Here is a 21,088-nt window from a genome sequence, read left to right as displayed (position 1 = left end):
TCTTATTTTCTACTTCCGGCCAGAATTAAAAGCTTTAACTTATTTATGCAAATTCGTCTTGCTAACGCCAAGTACTTAAGTTGTGGTTTTTTGCCAAGCAAGAGAGAGGAAGGAACCGAAGGGCGAACCCGCACAAGAAGAAGATAAACCAGACAGTAGTCTTCGTCACTTTCCAGGACTGGGTAGCAAAAAGGATGTCTGAATATCACAAAGATAAGTAAAACTTTATGTTACTTTGAAACCTTAAGTTAATTTTTCATTCTTGCTGCAAGTGACAGAATTCAAGAAGTTTTACCTCATGTGAGGCCTACCTTTATCGCCAAAAAGGCGAGAAATGAGTTGTTACCTATTTTGGTATTATGTTTTTCAATTACTCGCGAGTAAAACTAAAATTAATGTATAATAGGAATGTGTAAATACTTGAATATTGTAAAAGCATTGATAATCTTTGAGAAAGGTACCTTAAGAAAATTGTAAAAAATTATTGTATAAAATTTTATTTAAAAGATTCTGGCAAGAAAGAAGAAAGAAGTTTTAGTCTGAAAGACTTTTGAAATGTAGTATTTCAATGTAGAAGCATTGGCACTTGCTTGGAAAAGAATAGAAGTTAACAAACAATGTACTACTAATGTATGTTTTAAAATGCGTAAAATTAACGGCATGTTAATATGGACTTATGTACAATGTGAACTGTTATCTTAAAAGTTAAAAAATACTGTGATATGTTAAAAGTGAAAATGTTAGAGCAATGCCAAAAAAAAAATTTTAACTTATTCGTATGACTGTAAAAAGAGCAAATTATTGTGAATATGTGTTAAAGGTTGAATGAATGTAGTTAGGCTCTCTGACGCTACACTTCAGAGTTAGCCACTTTTCAGAATAGTACCTCAGGGTTCAGAGATGAATATAAGGTGTGTTCTGAGGTCTTGTTATGTTGAATTTTAACACGTTAGTGTTTTGATTGCAGGCTGTAGTGTTGAACACTTGTACATAGACACGCACGTGTTTGGTGTTTTTCTTTACAACACATGTCAGAGAGCACGGGGAGATAATTAAATAACGTCATGAATGAAATAAGAATTTTAAAAGAGAAATATAAGTATTCATGTTACTTGCCATTTGATTGTGTAACATTTCATTAAACTAGTTTTCCTTCCAGATCTCTGGAAGGAACCAGATTCCACTAAGAAATTCCTGTTTATAGATGCAGTACAGATGAAAATTATTTGTCCATGGAGTTGATAATGTAAAAACGACTTTTTAATTTCTAGATTAGATAATTTCTAGTGAGAAATGTTTGTAAAAGATTGGCCTCGCGTTAGATTCTAGAGCTAAAAGTTTTCAACAAGGTCGTTTTAGACCTCAGTTTGAAACTAATTAACTCTGGCGGAAAGTATGTAAGGATCCTAAGTTTTACTAACGTTTATTTTATTTTAAATCTTTACTATCACTTCTTATTTTCTACTTCCGGCCAGAATTAAAAGCTTTAACTTATTTACGCAAATTTGTCTTGCTAACGCCAAGTACTTAAATTGTGTTTTTTGCCAAGCAAGAGAGAGGAAGGAGTTATTGGAAGCAAGCCGCTTGCCATAGTAGTTTTACGAGTTTTCACTCGGTTGCTGGTTGCCTTTAAGGCCAGAGGTTTAGTCCTCTTGATAATTTCAAACGTATCGTAATTTTAGCAGCTCTGCGTACTACATACGGACTTTTGTTAAATAACGGCCAAACTTAATGCTAGGCACTTGTATACTAATTCAAAGTGAGTTTTAGTTAGAGTTTTAGTTGGTAGTTTTATATTCTTACGTTCAGACCACAAGTGGTTGGTCTCTGTATTCCGAAGAAGATCTGTAAAGATAGAAAAATAAAGGATTTCGTATACCCTTCCTGTGTGTATTGTCTACTTCATAATTTATTGAACATAGCTTGAGTAAGCTCCATGTTCAGAGTCAGGACAGTTCATGTTTCCAAAGCAAGTCAAGAGGAACACAAGTCCTGATAAGGTAAAGGTAAAGGTAAAGGTAAAAGTATGGGGGACACCAGCGATGTACCATAGGTCAACTGGTAATGCCTTCCCATACTAACTCTTTGAGAGAAAAAAAAGGGGGGTAATTGCAAGTTTTATAAGAATTTGCATAGACTGAAGCTTTTCAAAAGGTCTAAAGTTTACCTATTATGGTACATCGTGCAATTCCACAGTACGCCCCGCATCCAGTATTTATTAAAAATAATGGTGTAGGGCATAGGTAGATTACAAAATAGTAGGAATACAATTTGAGATTCACAAGATAAATTGAACATCTGATTTGGTGCAACAAAAATAGGAGATAAACATAATTAATAAATAAATAAACATAATGAGATAATTATAATTAGTACTGGCAACACAATGTTAAATGAATTGTCATAATAATGCTAAAGAGGTAGGTGTCCATGGGTTGCTAAAGAGGATGGTCTCAGAGAGGAAGCCCGAGGGCAGCCTGCGATCCTCGAAGTATTTTTATGCTGCCGACGAAGACATTTCAGTTACGTATTTGTTGTAACTACGGTGTTGCAAAAATTTCAAGATTTTAGTTATTTAAAGTCTAGTTTACATTATTTCCATTTCTATTAAAACGAATACGAGTAACACACCAGAAAATCTCTAAATGTAATTAACTAATTTACAACATAACATACAAATACTAAAATATAACATGAATAACTAAACTACGTTAATACTTCTATAAAAGAAAATAAACCAACTTAGTAAGAATGCAATAATAATAAAAATTAAATTATACCGATACAAAGGGAAAATGATACATTATAATACATTACATCAGTACATAACGTAATCATACATAAAAAATACGCAAAATAATACAATGGTATATAAAAGATTAAAATCCAGTTACATAAAGAATAATGCTACAAACAACAAATAAAGTCGCAGCTCCTAACAAGATAGTAAAAAAAGGAGGCCAGCAAATAGACAGCTGCCCTAAACTCACTTTAAATGCACTTCTGGCACTCACATGCACCCTACAATGCAATAAAATATCTTTCACCGCATCGCCGCAAGGAGAGTGCATTAGTAACAATATTGAAAAGAAGTAAGTAAATTCCACAATTCCCATGACCGGTCAAAATCTGAATCAGTTTATAAACCAGTTGAAAATGCCTTCACTTAAGCCATTGAAACAGTTGGGAAAAATCTCTTTGTCCACTGGGCCTTCGAAGAAATATGATTCTTGTTTATTTTGATAAATATTCAGTTATCTAAATTAAAATAGTATATTTCAAACACATTTTTTTAGTTTGTTAAAATAAATTTCCCGCCCATTGGCTGTTTTCAAATTATGCATTTGGCTCACTTGCAGTTTGATTTTGAGATCATTGCCTTAATTGGCATGTGAATTATTTTTATCTTAATGGTTTTTTTTTTCTACACAACCTCATGAAACACAATATATTTCTTTTATTCAAAGATTCAGCTTCTTTTATTCAAAGATAGGAGAAATCATTTATTGGAATTTCACAGAGTTTTTCCAAGAACTAACTAAATAATATTATTTGAAGCAAATAACGATGCCAGAGTATGAAAAAGAATGCATGTAAAAAAAAAGAGAGAGAGATTTTGTGCATGCTTCAGAAAAGCAATGCAATGTATTCAGGAAATTGGATCTCGTTCACACTAAAAGTATTTTTTACAGATACGAAGCCTGACTATTTTAAATATTTTTCCGAAGAAGCGAATTTAGATTGTATCCACAGGATTTGTTAGTATCACCTGCTCCTGTACTTGAATGAAATCATAACAAAGTATTTTCTTCTTATTAAACGTAACTATATATTGAAATAACACAAAAATGCATTTCTTTGTAACATGAAATGAAAAAAGGAAAAGGAGAGATTTAAATTTGAAACTATTTGCTATGTACAATGTCTGCTATTTTCTTTTCATATTATTTTTTGAAAAGAATCCTACAACACAAACTCAGCATATTAATATTATCTATTGTTCGAAAATATAGTTATTTTCTAGGAAACTAGATTTTTATAAGGAACGAAATATAAGAGTTAGGAAATGCTATTAAGGAATAAACTGCTAAAGATGTACTTACTAATTTGGATATATTTTAAAATATTTGGTAAGATGTTAAGCAAATATCAGCAATGAAGTCTTTTTCTTTTTCTGTTGTGTTTGTGGCTTATTCCACCTGATTGGCAGTAACATCAGATGAGGTCCCTGATATCAGGGCAAGCTCACGAAATTCATCGATTGTCGTTGGTAAGAGCCTTGAGCACAGTGTAGGTGACAGAACGACTTTGCTCCGTTTCGCCTCCAATTTTGAAGGACAGCATCCCGGGAAGCGGGACCGAGGGTCTCTTCCACCCGTCTTTGCCTACCATCAGCCGCATATTTAAAGTGTCCTCATACCGCAAAGACACTATACATTTACAAAATCTATGCCTTCTCCGGGATTCCAACTCGGGCCCTCTGGTACGACAGTCAGCGTCGCTAACCACTATCCCGGTTCGGAGGCGCAATAAAGTCTTCCAAGCAAAAGAATGATTCCATTTAAAATTCTAATATATGATTACGCATTTCGATTATGGTAATTATATGTTAATAGCAATTAAATTATCCATGCTAAATTTTGAAAACTCAAATATAAATCCATGTTGAATAAATAGTAGTTTACACTTCACTATTATTCAGTCACTATTTAAAATTTTACAAAATTTTGATATTTGACGATTTTTTAAATTTAAACGGTTATGTGGTTTTCGAAAGGGATGTATTTTAATAGCGTTTAGTAACTAGAGCAGATTATAAGAATATATATATATATATATATATTCTTATAATCTGCAGTATATACATTCTTATAATCTCCAGCATAATTTTAATAGCAATTCAAAATATTACAACAACTGAAAATCAACACTATGAAACACTAGAAAAATAGCTCACCCCGTAGAATAGTGACAGGGCTGTAAGAGCAAAACTATTGTAATGTAAGCATATTACTATCCAGTTTGTATGTACTTGATAAAAATAATATTTTAAAGCAATTTAAAATGACACTGAAAATCCAGTCAATGTGCAAATGAATTACAAGTTTATTTTGATTATCTCAGTAAAAGTATTGTAAATATGAATTCAGATAATGTTTAAATGTACACATAACTGTCCTGATTTTATGTAACTATCACATGTAACTTGTAAAAGACAATGTTTGTAATTAGCATATCTGTGCTTATACACAATTGCTTATACATTAATTCTTAGCTGTGTTATATAATATGCGTTATTCCGAGGGTACAAAAAGACAAAAAGTAGTCGAAGCATATTTTGAAAGCAATCAAAATCGGGCCCAAAAATTTTGCAGTGAGGACGCAGGTTCCTTCACGCAATGTAAGATAAAGCTTCAAACTTTCCTATGATATGCGCACTAATTTCAGAAAATCTGTTTTTGCATTTCATTTATAAAACATGTCTATTGGCATTAGTTAAAATGAACTGATGTATTTAAAATGAAACTGTATAAGAACATTTAAAATGTTTCCTTTAATTTTCTGATTACAATTCAATTTTTTCTCTTCAGCTATATTTGCTGCATTGGACCATATAGTAATTAGGAGACGTTGTCACTAGGTTGAAACCATTGAAAGTCATTGGATTCTTCTTTTGGGTAAGGCTTCGTTTTCTGCATATGTCATTCTCCTCTTCTCGAGGTGCAATGTTAGTCTACTGCTATTGATTGCTCCTGGGAAACTTTCTCTATTATGAGACGTTTAAATGACCGAAAGATTGGCTATTTCTGATAAATGCTTTAAAAGATTGCATTAAAAGAAAAAAAGGTAATAATTCAATTATGCTGTCCAAACGGTATAGCGGTAAGGGAAGCCGACTGCCATACCCGCGTTCGAATCCCTGAAGTGTCCGCGTTCGAATCCCTGAAAAGACATGGTGTAACGGTCCGTCCCTTCATAAACGCCCATTAGGTGCTTCCACAGTAAAATGGCCACCACTTCCGGCTCTAGGATTGGTCATTGTCGATTAGGCAAGTGTCCGCCATTAGTGAAAAGAAAAAAAAAACTGAAAGCTTTCAAGTTTTCATATTATGCCCAAAGGGCCTTTTCTTCATTTACACATATATGTATGTAATAAGATGGACATTATTGTAATATAACCGCTCTATTATTGTAATAAGACTGTGCCATTATTGTGATAAGATGACTTGGTGAAAGAAAATTGCACCGGGTTGACGATGATTCTGTGTATTATAACTTGAAGAAATTTTACTGTGTAGTTAGAAAGATGACATTCGAAGAACACACATAACGATAAATTCCACACATAATTTTATTCCATGGTAATGCATATCATCACTCTGGATGCTCTATGAATCCCTGAATTTTGTACACCTTACATCTTAAACAACGGACGAAATTAGAAAAATAAACTCTGCCTGGATAGCGGCAATGAAAAGATGCAGAAGTGAAGAGCGAAGACGAAGTTACGACGCAATTACCTTTTTGTACCGAATTCCATTTCAGATCACATGACAGATTAATGTCCAGTTGTCGAGTTCAAATTTCATCTATAAGTGCGCAATACAGATTAGATAACAGATCTTTTTTGTTTAGTTAGATAAATTATTGCTCTGCTGTTTTTAGAATGAAGTTAAAAGGCTATTATTGATTTATTATTTGAAAGATATTGAAGTATAGATATTTTATACTTTACATATATATTTCGAGAGAATTTAGGCTAAAAATATTTAAAAACAACTGGAGATTTTATCCCGCACAGAGTCTTGCCATTGCTCGTTTTGAAATCGTTGAGTTTCTTAAATAAAAAATTCGTTAAAGTTTAAAAAATATGAAATAGATAATTAAACAAATTCGAAATTCAAGATTCGTGCTAGGTGCCCATTTTCTGGTGAAGGACTACGTTATTCAAAATTTGATGGGTGTCGTTCTTTTTTCACAATGCGAGAAACATACATGTTTTCATGCAGATTTTTTATTATTCAATTTCTTTAAATATAATACAGGGTGATAATATTTGGTGGCAGCAATCTGAAAAATGGTACAGCTGTTTATAGTGTTTCAACGCAAAATCCCGTTCTGAGACTAATACTCCTTCTGGGCTAACATCCCTTTGGACTAAAAAGTAATACTAAAATTATAATTTTAAAATTATTTAAGTTAGTTAAAATAGTGACAACTTACTATTTTCAGTAATATTTTATTAAATAACTATATTTTGTGATATCAGTCTGCATCTACCTTCTGTGTTTAATTATAAAACACAAAATATATTGCCGGTAGTTTAGAAGTTTTAGTAATATAAGTTAAAAACAAATACTATGCCTGCAAGTTGTATGCAATTGAAATCCAAGTTTTAAATAATGTTTGAGCCGAAAAACTTTGTATGACTACTTTATTAAGCATGTTTGATAATATAATATTCAAATAAAACTTGCGAATAAAATATTTTTTTTTGAAAACTAGATTTCAGTAATTCAGAGTTTTCAAATATGTGTCTAAAATTTTAAAAAATAAAAAATATTACGGATACAAACTTTTCTTTTCCTACATAAAGTCTAGCTCTGCGTGCTGCTAAATTCTGACTCGACAAAGCCATTACTCCCACAGTGCCTAAAGTCCAACCAATCAAGCTTTTGAAATCAGTTACCAGCAGGCGGCCACAAAAAATATTTATGTAAGTAAAAGCAGAAGCAATTTTACCCTTTTTCACTCTATTGAAAAAAAGCTGCACTTAGCATTTTAATGTTGGCAACGGAAGAGTGTTGCATTTTATTAGCTTCACTTCAAAGAGGAAGGGAGACTTTTGTAAAAGGCTCTCTGAAAGTTGCTTGAATACGGGTAAGTTTTAGTAAGATACTTTTGACTAAGTAGCAACTAAAGTTATATCATTGTCTTTTCTTTTTGCATTTCTGATCATTTTAGCTTGTTGCTCACAAATTTAATGAATAATAACAAAATATAATATATTTAGTGTAATTTTAGAATATTTTGATGTATAAAAAATTATATGTTTATTACATAACTAAAATTATCCTGTTTTATATATGACATCAGTTACACTTAAATGAGGATCTGCATTCATTTTTTCTGTGTTTTATACATGATGCAGATGATTTTTAAAGAGAAGGAACTATGTAAATTATATTTGTTAAAGAAAATAGGTGATTTAGAAAAAGAAGTGCTTATAGCATAAGAGATAAATATTTGCGAGAGAGAATGTTCTCAGTTAAATAAAAGCGGGAAAAAAAAACATCAGCAATTATAGTTTAAGCAAAGCAGTCCAAAAATGACATGATAAAAATCTGAGCGGCTGAATCTTTCTAAAAACGATTTTGAGAGTTGTAATAATTAAACAGAAAAATGTGGTTAAATAAACAAAGTTTTTACTACATGCAAATTAGTGTAAGAATTTACTTACTCTTCATTTTACTGGCTTTAATTTCGTTGCATATATTCATAGTACACAAGTTTCTGTCTTACATCCTCAGATAAATTTTATGAGTCAGTAAAGCAGCTTTTCGAAAGTAATAATATTGTAATAAGAAAATGAAACGAGCTGAATATTTAAGAAAAGTTTTAATACGTGTATCTCTTTACACAAAAGCATTTCGTTTTTCATTATTATCATTATTAAAATCATTATTACAAAATGACCATTATTTATTATACGTTTACTAAAATCGTTTTCTGTATATTTATAAGTATATTTATACTATAACTGTTTTATATTATCTGTTTATACTTTTTAATTTCTTATTTAATTTGCTCTGTATGAAGTAATAAATCAAGTTAGATTAATTTTCCAGTAGATAAAATTTGTGAGTTTAGCGTGACTTTTTCACATATATGAATGCACTTTCTTTACACAGTATTTATATTTTAATAAATAACACTTTATTAAAAACTTTTGCGTAAACTCGCATGAGAAAATTTACTTGTGTGCAACTTGCTTCTCCCCGAACACTTGAGTAGAACATAACATTTCAGAAATTACAAAATTATCCCTCATTAAATTTCGCATTGATCAAGACTGAGGTGTTGGTAAATACTTTATTATGGCAAAATTTATGAGAAAATCTGCGTGCGTGCAATTTGCTTCTCTTCGAAAACTTGAGCAAAACATAATATTTCAGAAATTACAAAATTATCCTTCATTTAGTTTCGCATTGATCAAGATTGAGGTGTAGCTAAATAACTTTAGTAGCAAAGCACTTAAAGGAAGTTTCTTTCTATAAAAAATGACATCGGGAACACCTTTCAAGGAATGCTCTTGCATATTTAGAATAAACATTAAAAAAGGAAGAAAGAAAGAAATTTTTAAAAAATCTGAAAGGTTTCAGATTTTAAATTACGTCCAAAAGGGCTTTTTTTTCAACATTTTGTGTGTTACATTTATGTATTAAATATCACGTTCTTCGCCCTTAAACCATAAAATTCGGTTCAACAGCAAAATAATTTTAAAATGAGCATGTCTTTATAATTTTCGATACACAGTTCCGCACGCAGGAGATAAAAAATGTTTTTTTCTGTACAACGTTGCCATTGCTCGCTTTGAAATCCTTGAATTTGTAAATCAAAAATGCATTGCAACCAGTCCATTAGCAATTGGAAATCAAATCAAAAAAATATGCAGAAATTTGAGCTAAATAAAGAAGCCTTTGAGCAATATAAAAAAGAACGTAAGCGACACGATATTTCGATAAATATGATTAAAACGTTTATAATTAAAAGAGCTGGATTTGTTCATGAGTATTGCCTGAAATTTTTTTCACTGTACCATTTGGTATACTGCGATTGTTTCGCTATAAAATGCACCTATTTGGAAAAGGCATAATTAGTATAAATTTAGTAGTTACTGTAGTTCATACACGATACCCTTTAGTAATATTTAGCGATCGAGACCAAAAAGTTTGAAGTATTTACAATTGTGCCAAGTGGCAATAGTTTCGGGGTTTACGGACCTTCAATTAAGGAGTATGGTATGATATTGTAGCAGTTAAGGAGTAAAATGCCACCCAGACGGTATAGTGGTTAGGAGATCCTACTGCGGTACCGAAGAGCTCGGGTTCGAATCCCGGAGAAAGATGTTTGTAAATGTACAGTGTGTTTGCGGCATGGGGAGGCATTCTAAATATACGAGTATGGCGAGTCCTTTCGTGTGGATTGGCGGTAGGGAAGAGATCTGTGAGACTCTCTAACCACCACCCCAAGGTAATCTCCCTCAAAACTGTGGTGAAAATAGAAGTCCAACCTTCTTGAGGCTCTGGCAACATTTCTTCCATGAAACTGATTGACAAGACGACAACAAGAGTGAGTAAAATTGTTTGTTATCGAATGATTGGACAGATTCCTTAAGCGTGAACTGCGATTCTGATTCTGGATGGGCTAATTTCAGTGAAGTTTCACTATTGTTAAGAAGTTGTAGTAGAATTTGCATCTTTTTAAAAACATTGGTATTCTGTAGAAAAAACGAAACGAAGCGAATTCTTTTCATTGTAATCGAAGTACATTATTGAATCACTCATGGCTATAATTCATTTCACAGCTAAAAATCCAACCTAGTACAAAATTACAGCAACCAATAATCTTGCCTTCTCTCATATAAAGCCTGTTAATAGCTCAGTAATAAAAAAATCGAATGGGTATTAACGAATAGCCATGTGATTAATACAGCTGAATAATAGGTGTTCCACCCAATTGAGAACCCAGGCAAATAAACTGATTGCATGGTTAAAATTCCTTTTGTTTTTTTATGTGTTTCTATTTTCCTTTTAATTTTGGTTTTCCATTTGTTTTTCCATAACGTGAATATGAGCCATTTTCTCTTAGAATGTATAATAAGTTAAGCTTAGAAAATATGAAGGTATCCCTTCCCTTAAGTAGATAACTCTCGTGAGCTTTGTCATGTTTCAATAACTTAACTTAAAGAACAAACATAATTATGTGTTGTTAGTGGCCCGATTCCACTACCGAATCTAGTTATCTGCTTGGGTATTATTGGGGTTTGTATTATGTACAACATACCGGTCAATACGTAATACGTGCCCATTGTCCATGAAATCACTTTCCTGTAAGACAGATAGCCGTCGGGTATTTTGTCCTACTCAAAGGTCTAATCAATTAATTGGGTATGATATTCCAAATTCATTATCATCATATTTGTTCAAGCCATAAACGTATATTCAATTAAGCTTTATAACTGTATTTGGTACATGAGTAACGAAAATCTAAAATCTGTTTTTGAGTCTATCGCATTTAGTGTATTACCAATATAAGTTTATAATTGTTGTTTAATAATATAAGTAACTTAAAGCAAAGCAATATGTCCATCAATAAAAAAGAAGAAACATTTGCACCAAAACTTGCTGGTTATTAATTTGAATCGCCACATAATACTTATTGTTTTTAATTAATTTTTAGGCTAGCTTCAAAGGGAAAATAATGGCTCAATGCTGTCAAATTTCTCTGGATTCTTTCGTTCTCCTGTTTCTAATCATTACCACGTGGTCTATAATGTTCAGTACTCCTGTGCAAGGTGGTGGAGATGACTGCTTTCTTAGGCCTGTCATTCATGTTCTTCAACAGCCAGGTTGCGTTCCAAAGCCCATACCCTCATTCGCCTGCCAGGGAAGTTGTGCCTCTTACGTACAGGTACGATTATTTTAAGCTATTCTGCCCCAATGTTTTATGAAAATGAATGCATTTTTGAGGAACCTTAACATTAATCACCATTTAAAAGGAATAAGGCTAAATAATGATCCTAAATAATAAGTAATAATATGTACGGTAAAAAAAAAAAATTTGAAAGTGCTCAGATTATAATGGTTACCCAAAAGCGTTGTTTATTCTGCCGTTGAAATCCCAGTGTACCAGTGTGCTGTTGCACGTATTCCTTCTAACGCATTTCTTTTTGTCATTTTAGCTTTATTATTAAGCATCGTTTTCTTCGCTCTTATGCGATATGCAATTCAAAGGCAAAATTACGAAAATTTTGAAAGCAGGGCTGCAGGATATGTTTAGATTTCTCGATGCAGTGTTAAGTGTTGATTTTTTCAGTCTACTTTTTTTTTGCCTATTTTTTCAGTCTTTTCTCAGTTCATCGTATCAATATTCAGTTTCCGTAGTAATATAGCTTTCAAAACTTTTTTTTGTTCTTTTCACTATTAATATTTTGTGTGTTAACTTTATTTATTAAATGTCATGTTCTTCGCACTTAAGCCATATAAAATTCGATTCCATAGCAAAATTACAAAACATTTGAAAGACGCATAATTTTTAGAATTTCCAATGGACAGTCTGGAGATTAAAAAATATTTTGATTTCCACTTCTCGCTTTGAAATCATTAAATTTATTAATAAAAAATTCATTAGATATTTACAAAATAAAAAAAGAGCAACATGTGGGAAAATTCTGCCCAGTAAACAAATTAACCGATTGGGAATTAGAATTATTTTGTTTCTTCGTAACCGCTCTTGTATTTGTTTGCTTATTGATATAGTAATTCTAGAGTAAGTGAAATAAATAAAGGCAAAATGGAGAAAGAGAAAACAAATTCTAGAGCGAAATAAATAAAGGCAAAATTGAAGAACAGAAAGAAATTCTAGAGTGAGTGAAGTTAAAAAAGGCAAAATGGAAGAATTGAAAAGTAAAATTCTAGAGTGAAATAAATAAAGGCAAAATTGAGGAACAGAAAAATAAATGTTAACAAAGCAATACAGAGTTTAATTTGAAAATAAAAAATCTGATGTGTACACCACATGACTTCCTTGTACGGAATATTAAATTATACACATTTTTTCTTGCATTTCATTTAAACATATTGGATTGAATTAAATCTACTTCGCCGACAGCGCATAAACCACAATAGAATAAATGCCTTCTTTAAAATTCACTATATTTGTTTACCATAGCGACACTTTGGCGCTAGATTCACTTAACAGTATTATATTTCGTTCACATTATAACTCATAATGCACAAAATTTATATCACTTAAAGAATAGAATTATCTAATCGTTGCCACATCTTCTATTCAAATACTATAATAAAGCTACAATGATGTATAAAAGAAATTAAGCAAACAAAACAAAAAAGAAACAGTTTTTTAAAGACGATTGGGTATTTCTCATTGAATTAATTCAGTTCTCACTTCGCGAGAAGGCAAAAATACATAAAAACTCAAAATATCTATATTAAAAATTACGAAGTAAATCTTAAACACTTATTTCCTCGAAAAAATTCCAGAAAGGATTAAGCATGATTTAATTGGCAATAATAAATTAAAGCGTTACGTTTGTTGTTGCGAAGCTTAGTTTCTCTAGATTGGCTAAAAATATTGCACACAGATTTACTAAAGGCATAAAAACCTTAACCGGAAGATAAAAACAACATAATTCAATCATTTTTAAGCAAAAGATGTACAATTTACAAACATATAAGAGTAAAGAAACTGAGATCACTGAGCCGGGTAACAGAGTGGATATATATATATAAATATATTTATATACGTTTGGTGCGGCCGATTGCAACCAAAATACGAGGTGCACATCTACATGTTATAGCAGTCCTATATGCAAAATTTCAACGTTCTGAGGCTACTCGTTTTTGAGTTATGCGAGATACGTACGTACATACGTTCGTACAGACGCCACGAAAAATTCTCTTCAGAATTCATTTTAAAGCAGTTTTATAATTTTTTTGGAGGAAACGAGTCTTTTATTCTGTCCTTACATACAGATATCATGGAAATACATCGTTAAATTGCATTTGAAAGAGGTCAAAATGGAATATTTTCGTTGAAATATGTTGCCTGAAACTTTTCGCGATTACAATACTTCCTTTTTACTTCGTACAAGGAAGTAAAAATTAGAGCAATTTTGTTAGATCATGCATCGATTTTTGCCCAAGAACTAGCTTTTAAAAAAACTCTCACTTACACAAAGAAGAATAAATTTAATTAAAATTATTGTTACTGAAATCAGTTAAAACTTTTCTGAGGAATTAAGATCCACATTTCTTACATTTTATTTAGAACATTTTATAGAAATTCGGAAACCTTTTTTTTTTTTTTTTTCAGTATATTTTTGGAACTCAGTAAAACAGTTCAGAAACTATACATAAACATTGCACATAAAACTTATTTCAAACATATAACGCTCATTCCCTAGAAAAGAAATGTGTTAGAAAATTTTTTAATCTTCACCATTATTGCAAAGTTAGGCAATATTCATGAATAATAATCTTCATTGTTAGATTAGTTTGCAAATTCCTTTTTGTTCGTATTCATCGTATGAGCAATTATATGTAATTGTAATTATGTAGTTATGTATTATTGTAATTAGTATATTGTAATTACATGAGTATTAAATGTGACACTTTGAGTAAGATTTATTGTTATGTTTGCCATTTTGCCGCCTACTTATGTGTAAATTACATATAACAATATGGATCATCTCGATAAGGAATACTCTACATTAGGAGTTCGGAGAAATATGACAGCTGGCCATTTACAAATTCAAAATATAGTACAGTCTTTCAAACTCGAGTCCGGATTAGTCAAAACTTCGTATAACTTTCTAACTAACTAACTTCGTATCATTTTTTGATCGCTAGATGTTTTCAGCTAGTGAAGCAGAACATTATCATTGAAATAATGTGATTGTTTATTAAAAACTAATAATTTCTGGCATCTCATGTATGACTCAAACAGTATAAGTACATTTTAATTACTGCATTATTGTAATTACAGTGTATATTTATGCGTATGAATGTTCTTTTTTTCCCTGTTCTTTTTAAAGATTTGTTCTGTTTTCTAATTCTACAAATTTGTGTCTCTTTTTCTTTGTGACACTATTTCTTGTAACCTGGGGAACAACGAATCGCGCGACAAATTTTGTTCTTTTCGTCGAAATTCCAATCTACGCCATTTTTCGTTTCAGTAACAAAGTGGCTGGAAAAATTCAGGTAACTACTGTGGATTACCAATCATATACCTTTCTGTTGCTAGTAGCTCATAGGCTCGCCTAAAGACTTAATAGTACCGTATTGCAAGCTAAAATTTTATATCTTTCTGGATAGAATGTCACTTTATATCCAGGTTTGCAAACACTGTGTTGCGTTTTGTTGTATTGTCTGTGCAAGAAAACCTTTCGAAAGAAAAGTAAAAAAAGCAAATCAACATGACAATGAAAATGAAATTGAAGGCTTTAAAAAGAAAGCAAATAAAATCGATATTGATTTTAGGCGTTGAGCGAAATATGATTATGTGTTGCAAAACACCCATCCCTTCAGGACACTGGATCTATACCTAGAAGACTAGAAATGGTCGAACAACATCCATAACTAACGAGAATCGTTATTTGGCTTTTTCAGCGCGACGACACAGGTCTGCTACAGCTTCAGAACTCTCACCTCCACTGAAGCCTGAGTTTTCCGATCTAAAGTTGCTGGGAGGCTTCATGTGCTAGAGCCGTATACCAGAAGATCCGCAGTTTGAGTTTGGTTCTCGGCGTTTGGACACTGATTCTCGGCATATCTGTATCCACAGAGAACATGAAACACGAAAAAATCACTCCGTTTTTAAGAAAAATATCATTACCGTGGTGAAGGTGTAATGGTTTGGGCAGGCATTTTGCTGGACAGCCCCATCCTTGCATGTAATTGTCAAAGGCTCTCTGAATGCTGCGAGGTACAGAGAGAGTCCTATGTTCCACTTTTCAGGGCGGCAGCAGTTAATCCTGAGTCTCTGTTAACAGTAGATAACGTTAGTCCACATACGGCTCAACTGAACGACGATTACCTGAAAAGTGACTATATTCGCTAGTCATATCTCTTGACTTGCACCCTATACAGCATGTCTGGGACGCTCCTGGGAGGGAAATTTCATCTCGCCTGCCCCCTCCGAAACCATTCTGGATTTGAAAACTGCCTTGCTGAAGGAGTGGGATGGCTGCCCTAGGGTCTTCTCATTTGCCTCTTGTCCAGTATGCCGTCACGCTGCGCGACTTATCTGGCTGCAAGTAAGGACCATACTCCATATTAGCCTCATCGTCTTTTCGATATCCCAACATGGATTTCAGCATCCCTGCCCTATGAGCTTTATTGATAATCATGAGTACATAAAATGACTTTTGAATGGTACATCTAATTCTGCATTATAAATGAATATTCATACAAAATTTCATTGAAATATGTCCATTAAGTTTTCAGAAATTCGATATAATGCGCAAATTCTCTTAATTTTGCACACGAGTGTATATTGTTTCACTTTCCTGTATAAGACTAATCATCTGGCGAATATTTCCTAATATTTTTAGCATATGTTTCCCTAAATATATGCTATAAATATGCATTTCTGTTGTACAAATATGTGGTTAATAGTAAACTTTCACGAATCTGAAGTTTGGCAGGTAAATGTTCGAAGTGTAATTCTTCGAAAGGCAACTGTTTGAAGAACTCGGCTTTTCGAAAAACTTTTCTAAAATGTTTTAATTCTGTCTTTTAATTCGCATATTCTTGCGTTCTTGGGTGTGAATGAATTCGGAGATTATAAGCAAATTAGATTTATATCGAAGGCTAAATAAGCATGAGAAACCATTTATGTTGTTGTTGCTTATGCTAACTTGTCTGACGTAGCCAGCCCAAGACCAAGAAATTCCTCGTGGCAAAGAGCAGTAGATTACGCCTACCATTGGCAATAGCCTTGAGCATCACTCAGGTGACAGTGCGATTTAGCTCAGTTCCGCCCCCAAATTTTGATGGACAGCACCCCGTGGAGACGGATTCAAGGGTCTTCCTCTTCTCTTCCCTTCCACCAAACCACACCTAAGGATTTTCGTCTCGCCGCATATTTAGAGTGCCGCCATGTCGCACCGACACTATACATTTACAAACATCCATGCCTTCTCCGGGATTCGAAATCGGGCTGTTCAGCACAGCAGTCAGCGACGCTAACCACTATACCGTTTGGGCAGAAGAAATCGTTTATTCACATCAACACAAGAATGGATGGCAGCTTTCCTATACACTCTTTGTAAAAGGGTATTTGTTTCTTAGTGTAAATTAAGCTCGAGTTTTATATGTTTATTGTTTTTCAGTGTTACTGGAAAAGAAATACATTTTCTTTAATTTTTGGAGGTCAGTACATAAAAACTTTAAAAAATACTACATTCTACATTCAAAAAATAAGAATTAATAAATAAACTAAATTAAAAAGTTCAATTAAACAAAAGTTTTCAAGGAAGATGTAAATATTTACGGGGAATAAAAGCTGTACGGACGGCTTCCTTTCCTCAACTCAGTTTTAAAAATGTTTCTCAAAATATAAATTCTTAATATTTTAATTAAAAACGAACCTTCATTCCGTTTTTCTAGATACATGCTTTATGCCCATATATGTCTTATTTTAATTGCATTTTACAGGTTTATCAAAGATTTTGCTAGTATTATTTAATTTGGATCACGATATCTTTTATTGCGATTTTTTAATCTATATAAAAGTAATTGGGACTTTTTTTTTTTTTTTTTTTTTGTCCAAAGGGGCAATTTGCCTAGAAGAGCTATTAGTTTCATTTTGGCATTTTTCTTTGAAATGTCGGTTCACCTTTCAAATTGTCGCTACCAAATATTATCACCCTGTGTTACATTTAAAGAAATTAAATAATGAAGAATCTGCCTAAATCTGTGTATATTTCTCGCATTGTGATAACACAAGGGTACCTAGATCCATCAAATTTAGAATAACGTACGTTTCCACCCGAATATGGGCATCTAGAAGCCCAAATTTGAAATTTGTTTTATTATCTATTTTATATTTTGTAAAACTTTAACGAATTTTTGATTAAAAAACTCAACGATTTGAAAGCGAGCGATGACAACACTGTACGATATTTTTTTAACCTCCGGCGCGCGAGACTGTGTATTAAATTCTAAAGACACGCTCATTTTAAAATTATTTTGCGATATTGCTGTTGAATTGAATTTTATGGTTTTTAAGTGCGAAGAACATGATATTTCTTAAATAAAGGTAAGGCACAAAAGGTTAACAAAACGCCCCTTTGTGTGTAATGAAAAATCTGAAAGCTTTCAAATTTTTATTTTATTTTATTATTATTAATATTACAAATTCTAACCCTCTAACAAATATCTATTTAAAGTATTTAAACTTATATCCTCCTTGAAATTTCTAGAAGGTGCAACTGTAACGGGTGTAACTGTAACTAAATCACATAAATTTATGACTAATATCTTTTTATTCATTAGGTTTCTGGGTCCAAGTTCTGGCAAGTAGAACGTTCCTGCATGTGCTGTCAGGAGATGGGGGAAAGAGAGGCTAGCATTGGTATATTCTGTCCGAAGTCAACTCCTCGATTTAGGAAAATTGTTACTCGAGCTCCTGTGGAGTGTATGTGTCGCCCTTGCACCGCTGTTGACGAATCCGCCATCAAACCTCAAGAAGTTGCCCTGATGGTTGCAGCCGGTGACTCTGAATTCATGAGTGATATGCCTGTAATGGAGAACTTCCATTTCTTAAATGAACTGTCTCAAGCAAAGGAGATTCCTGTTGTTTAATATTTTTGCTAAATGCAGAGCATGATGCCAAATACTATATGCAACTCCACTGCACGTTATAATCAGTTGTGGTGCTTGTATTTCGAGTCTTCTGAGCATTATATCCAAGTCCATTTACTGTTTGATATGCGTATGCAATGCATGAGCATATGTGTAATATACGTATTTTATTGTTTAACATGCCCATTGCAAAACTGTAAGTTTAAAATATGTTTGAGCAGATTCCGTAATACAGTTGAGGTTTGAAATATAGTATACATTGCAAAATCACTCTAAAATTCAAAGTAAACATTCGAGAAATTGCGATTTTTAACACTGCATATGATTCAAAATTATTTACGGTAATTTTTCGTAAACGTTTCACAACGTAAAAATAGGAAACGTTATATGTATGAAATAATGTACCAGAGCAAAGCCATAGTAAAGAAAGAACTATATAAGCTAGAATAAAACTTAGTTAAATTTTGTTCATTTCATTTCTATTATTTATGTAATACTTACTGGGCGACCTTAAGAATACATTCAGAAACAAAACAAATATATTTTTCCGTACATGTACAGGAATTGCACCGCAATGTCTGTATATCTCCTAATTCTTAATATGAGATTTAGGTAATTAAAAACTGGTATATATATATATATATTTTAGAAAATTTATTAAAGCAAATTAAAGAATAGAAATAATAGGATAAAAGGAATAATTGTCATATAGATAGATACCTTATGTATTAGACTAAGTTCCTCATTGAAATTCTCTTTTCCAATAAAAATACCTTCTTCTACATAAATATCTTCTAGTATCTCTAAATATATTTCAATAAAAATGTCTTCCAATAAATATCTATCCAATAAATATCCTTCCTATAAAAATCGGCCAATAAAAATATTTTCTAATAAATATCTATCCAATAATATCTTTCCAATAAATATCTTCCAATAAATAATAGTCCAGACATAATGCGTACATATTATCTAATAACAAATGCTATGCTACGAATCTTAGATTATATGTATTTTATATGATATATCACAAAATTTTATCAAATTAATTTTCAAATATTTCAAAAATATTACCAAAAAATTATAAAATTTTATCAAATTAATTCTTCAGCCTCAAAATATTACAAAATTTTATCAAATTAATTCTTCAGCAGAACTTAAACTTTTATCAAATTAGTATGTAAATTAGTAGATCATTAACTAAAAAATCAAGAAAATTAAAATGAAGACAGTTCTCTATAAAACATTATTCCATTGTGTGTAAAGTCCCCCAAAACTTTTAAAAATATTGCTTTCTTTTTAAACTCATAGCACTAGTTTCACACTGCAATTATTATATCTGAGATTTATTAAATAAAAATTTGAATTAATGCATTCAGAAGGAAATACGTACATAATAATAGTTACATAGGATTTAAAGTTTTGTGAACACAGAATAATGCATCTTGACCGCACTTTTTGCACCAATTTTTTTTCATATTTTAACACGAAATCTGAATTAAGATAAATGCTATAATATAACGATATAAGATTATGATATAAGAATTTCTTAAAATAATATTCTTTAAATACGTGTTTTTGTGACTCCTTAGTCAATGTGCAAGTAAAATATATGTAATCTATTTGTAAAGGATCAAAATTCAAGTGTTCTTTTTATATTAGCAGTGCACTATTAGTAATTCCTTTTCTTTAGAAATTCAGAAATTATAATTTGTAAAATATTGTTCAGCTGACTATCGATATAAGAACTATAAATTGCTAAAACTTTTTAATCGTTCTTTGATTATAATACTTGAGACAAAAGAATTCTTTTGTTAACATTTTCTCAATAAAAAGAATTTTTTATGTTTCAATAAAAAATTATTTCTTATTTCTAACAAGAAAAGGTTCATCTACTGATGAGTCAGCATTATTTCTTATCATTTGAAACGCATCTCATTAAATCGGCCAACTGGAATCAAAGTGATTATCAAAGTGATTCCCTTAAAATATTTATGTGTAATCTGTACTTGTTATATGAGTTATGTAAACATATGTTTAGTGGTTTAATGTAATAACATCTATTTCACAGTTTAGTTATACGTAATGGGCATATAATGTTGTGTTGAATGTTGAATAAATTTCTCTTTATTATCAGCTTTAATTGAAAATGTTTACTAGTATTATTGGAGTGACTTATTCTTAAAATAACAGCAGCTCATCATAAAATATTTCTCAGAAATATATTAACTGACACAGAATCTGCTTTTGAAATAATGTATTAAGTAAAACTGTTTTCTTTTTGTTATAAATATGCTATGTGTAGCTCATAAAATTGTATGATTTAATGCAATTTTATTTTGTTCTATTTGTGCTTGTAATATTTGTTTTATTCGTGTAATTACTTTACATATGTTGCGTATGTAACAGTAATTACAGTAATTTACTTACGTAAATTAGTAACAGTAATTTACTTACGTAAATTCTTAATAAATTAA

The 21,088-nt window shown here is 31.6% G+C and overlaps 1 protein-coding gene across 2 annotated transcripts in view; it reads left to right on the top strand.

Moving 5' to 3' along the window:
• Positions 1 to 20,754, top strand: part of Burs (Cuticle-tanning hormone bursicon) — a 62,986-nt gene extending 42,232 nt beyond the window's left edge. The window contains exons 2-4 of one of the 2 annotated variants that reach the window (XM_085810567.1): positions 5,592 to 5,678; positions 11,464 to 11,694; positions 18,303 to 20,754. In XM_085810567.1, the coding sequence (XP_085666693.1) occupies positions 11,485 to 11,694; positions 18,303 to 18,611 (519 nt within the window). In that variant the 5' untranslated portion in view covers positions 5,592 to 5,678; positions 11,464 to 11,484 and the 3' untranslated portion in view covers positions 18,612 to 20,754. Of the gene's footprint in view, positions 1 to 5,591; positions 5,679 to 7,734; positions 7,882 to 11,463; positions 11,695 to 18,302 lie in introns of those variants that run through there. The other variant, XM_035371765.2, reaches the window with a different exon arrangement.
• Positions 20,755 to 21,088: the final 334 nt, after the last annotated feature.

Source organism: Stegodyphus dumicola, chromosome 2 (genome assembly GCF_044657685.1).
Source record: "Stegodyphus dumicola isolate Sdum_Otavi_A_Nest chromosome 2, ASM4465768v1".
NCBI classification, from domain to species: domain Eukaryota; kingdom Metazoa; phylum Arthropoda; class Arachnida; order Araneae; family Eresidae; genus Stegodyphus; species Stegodyphus dumicola.
Note: the sequence above shows the minus strand (reverse complement) of the source record. Positions and strands in the feature narration are given on the sequence as shown.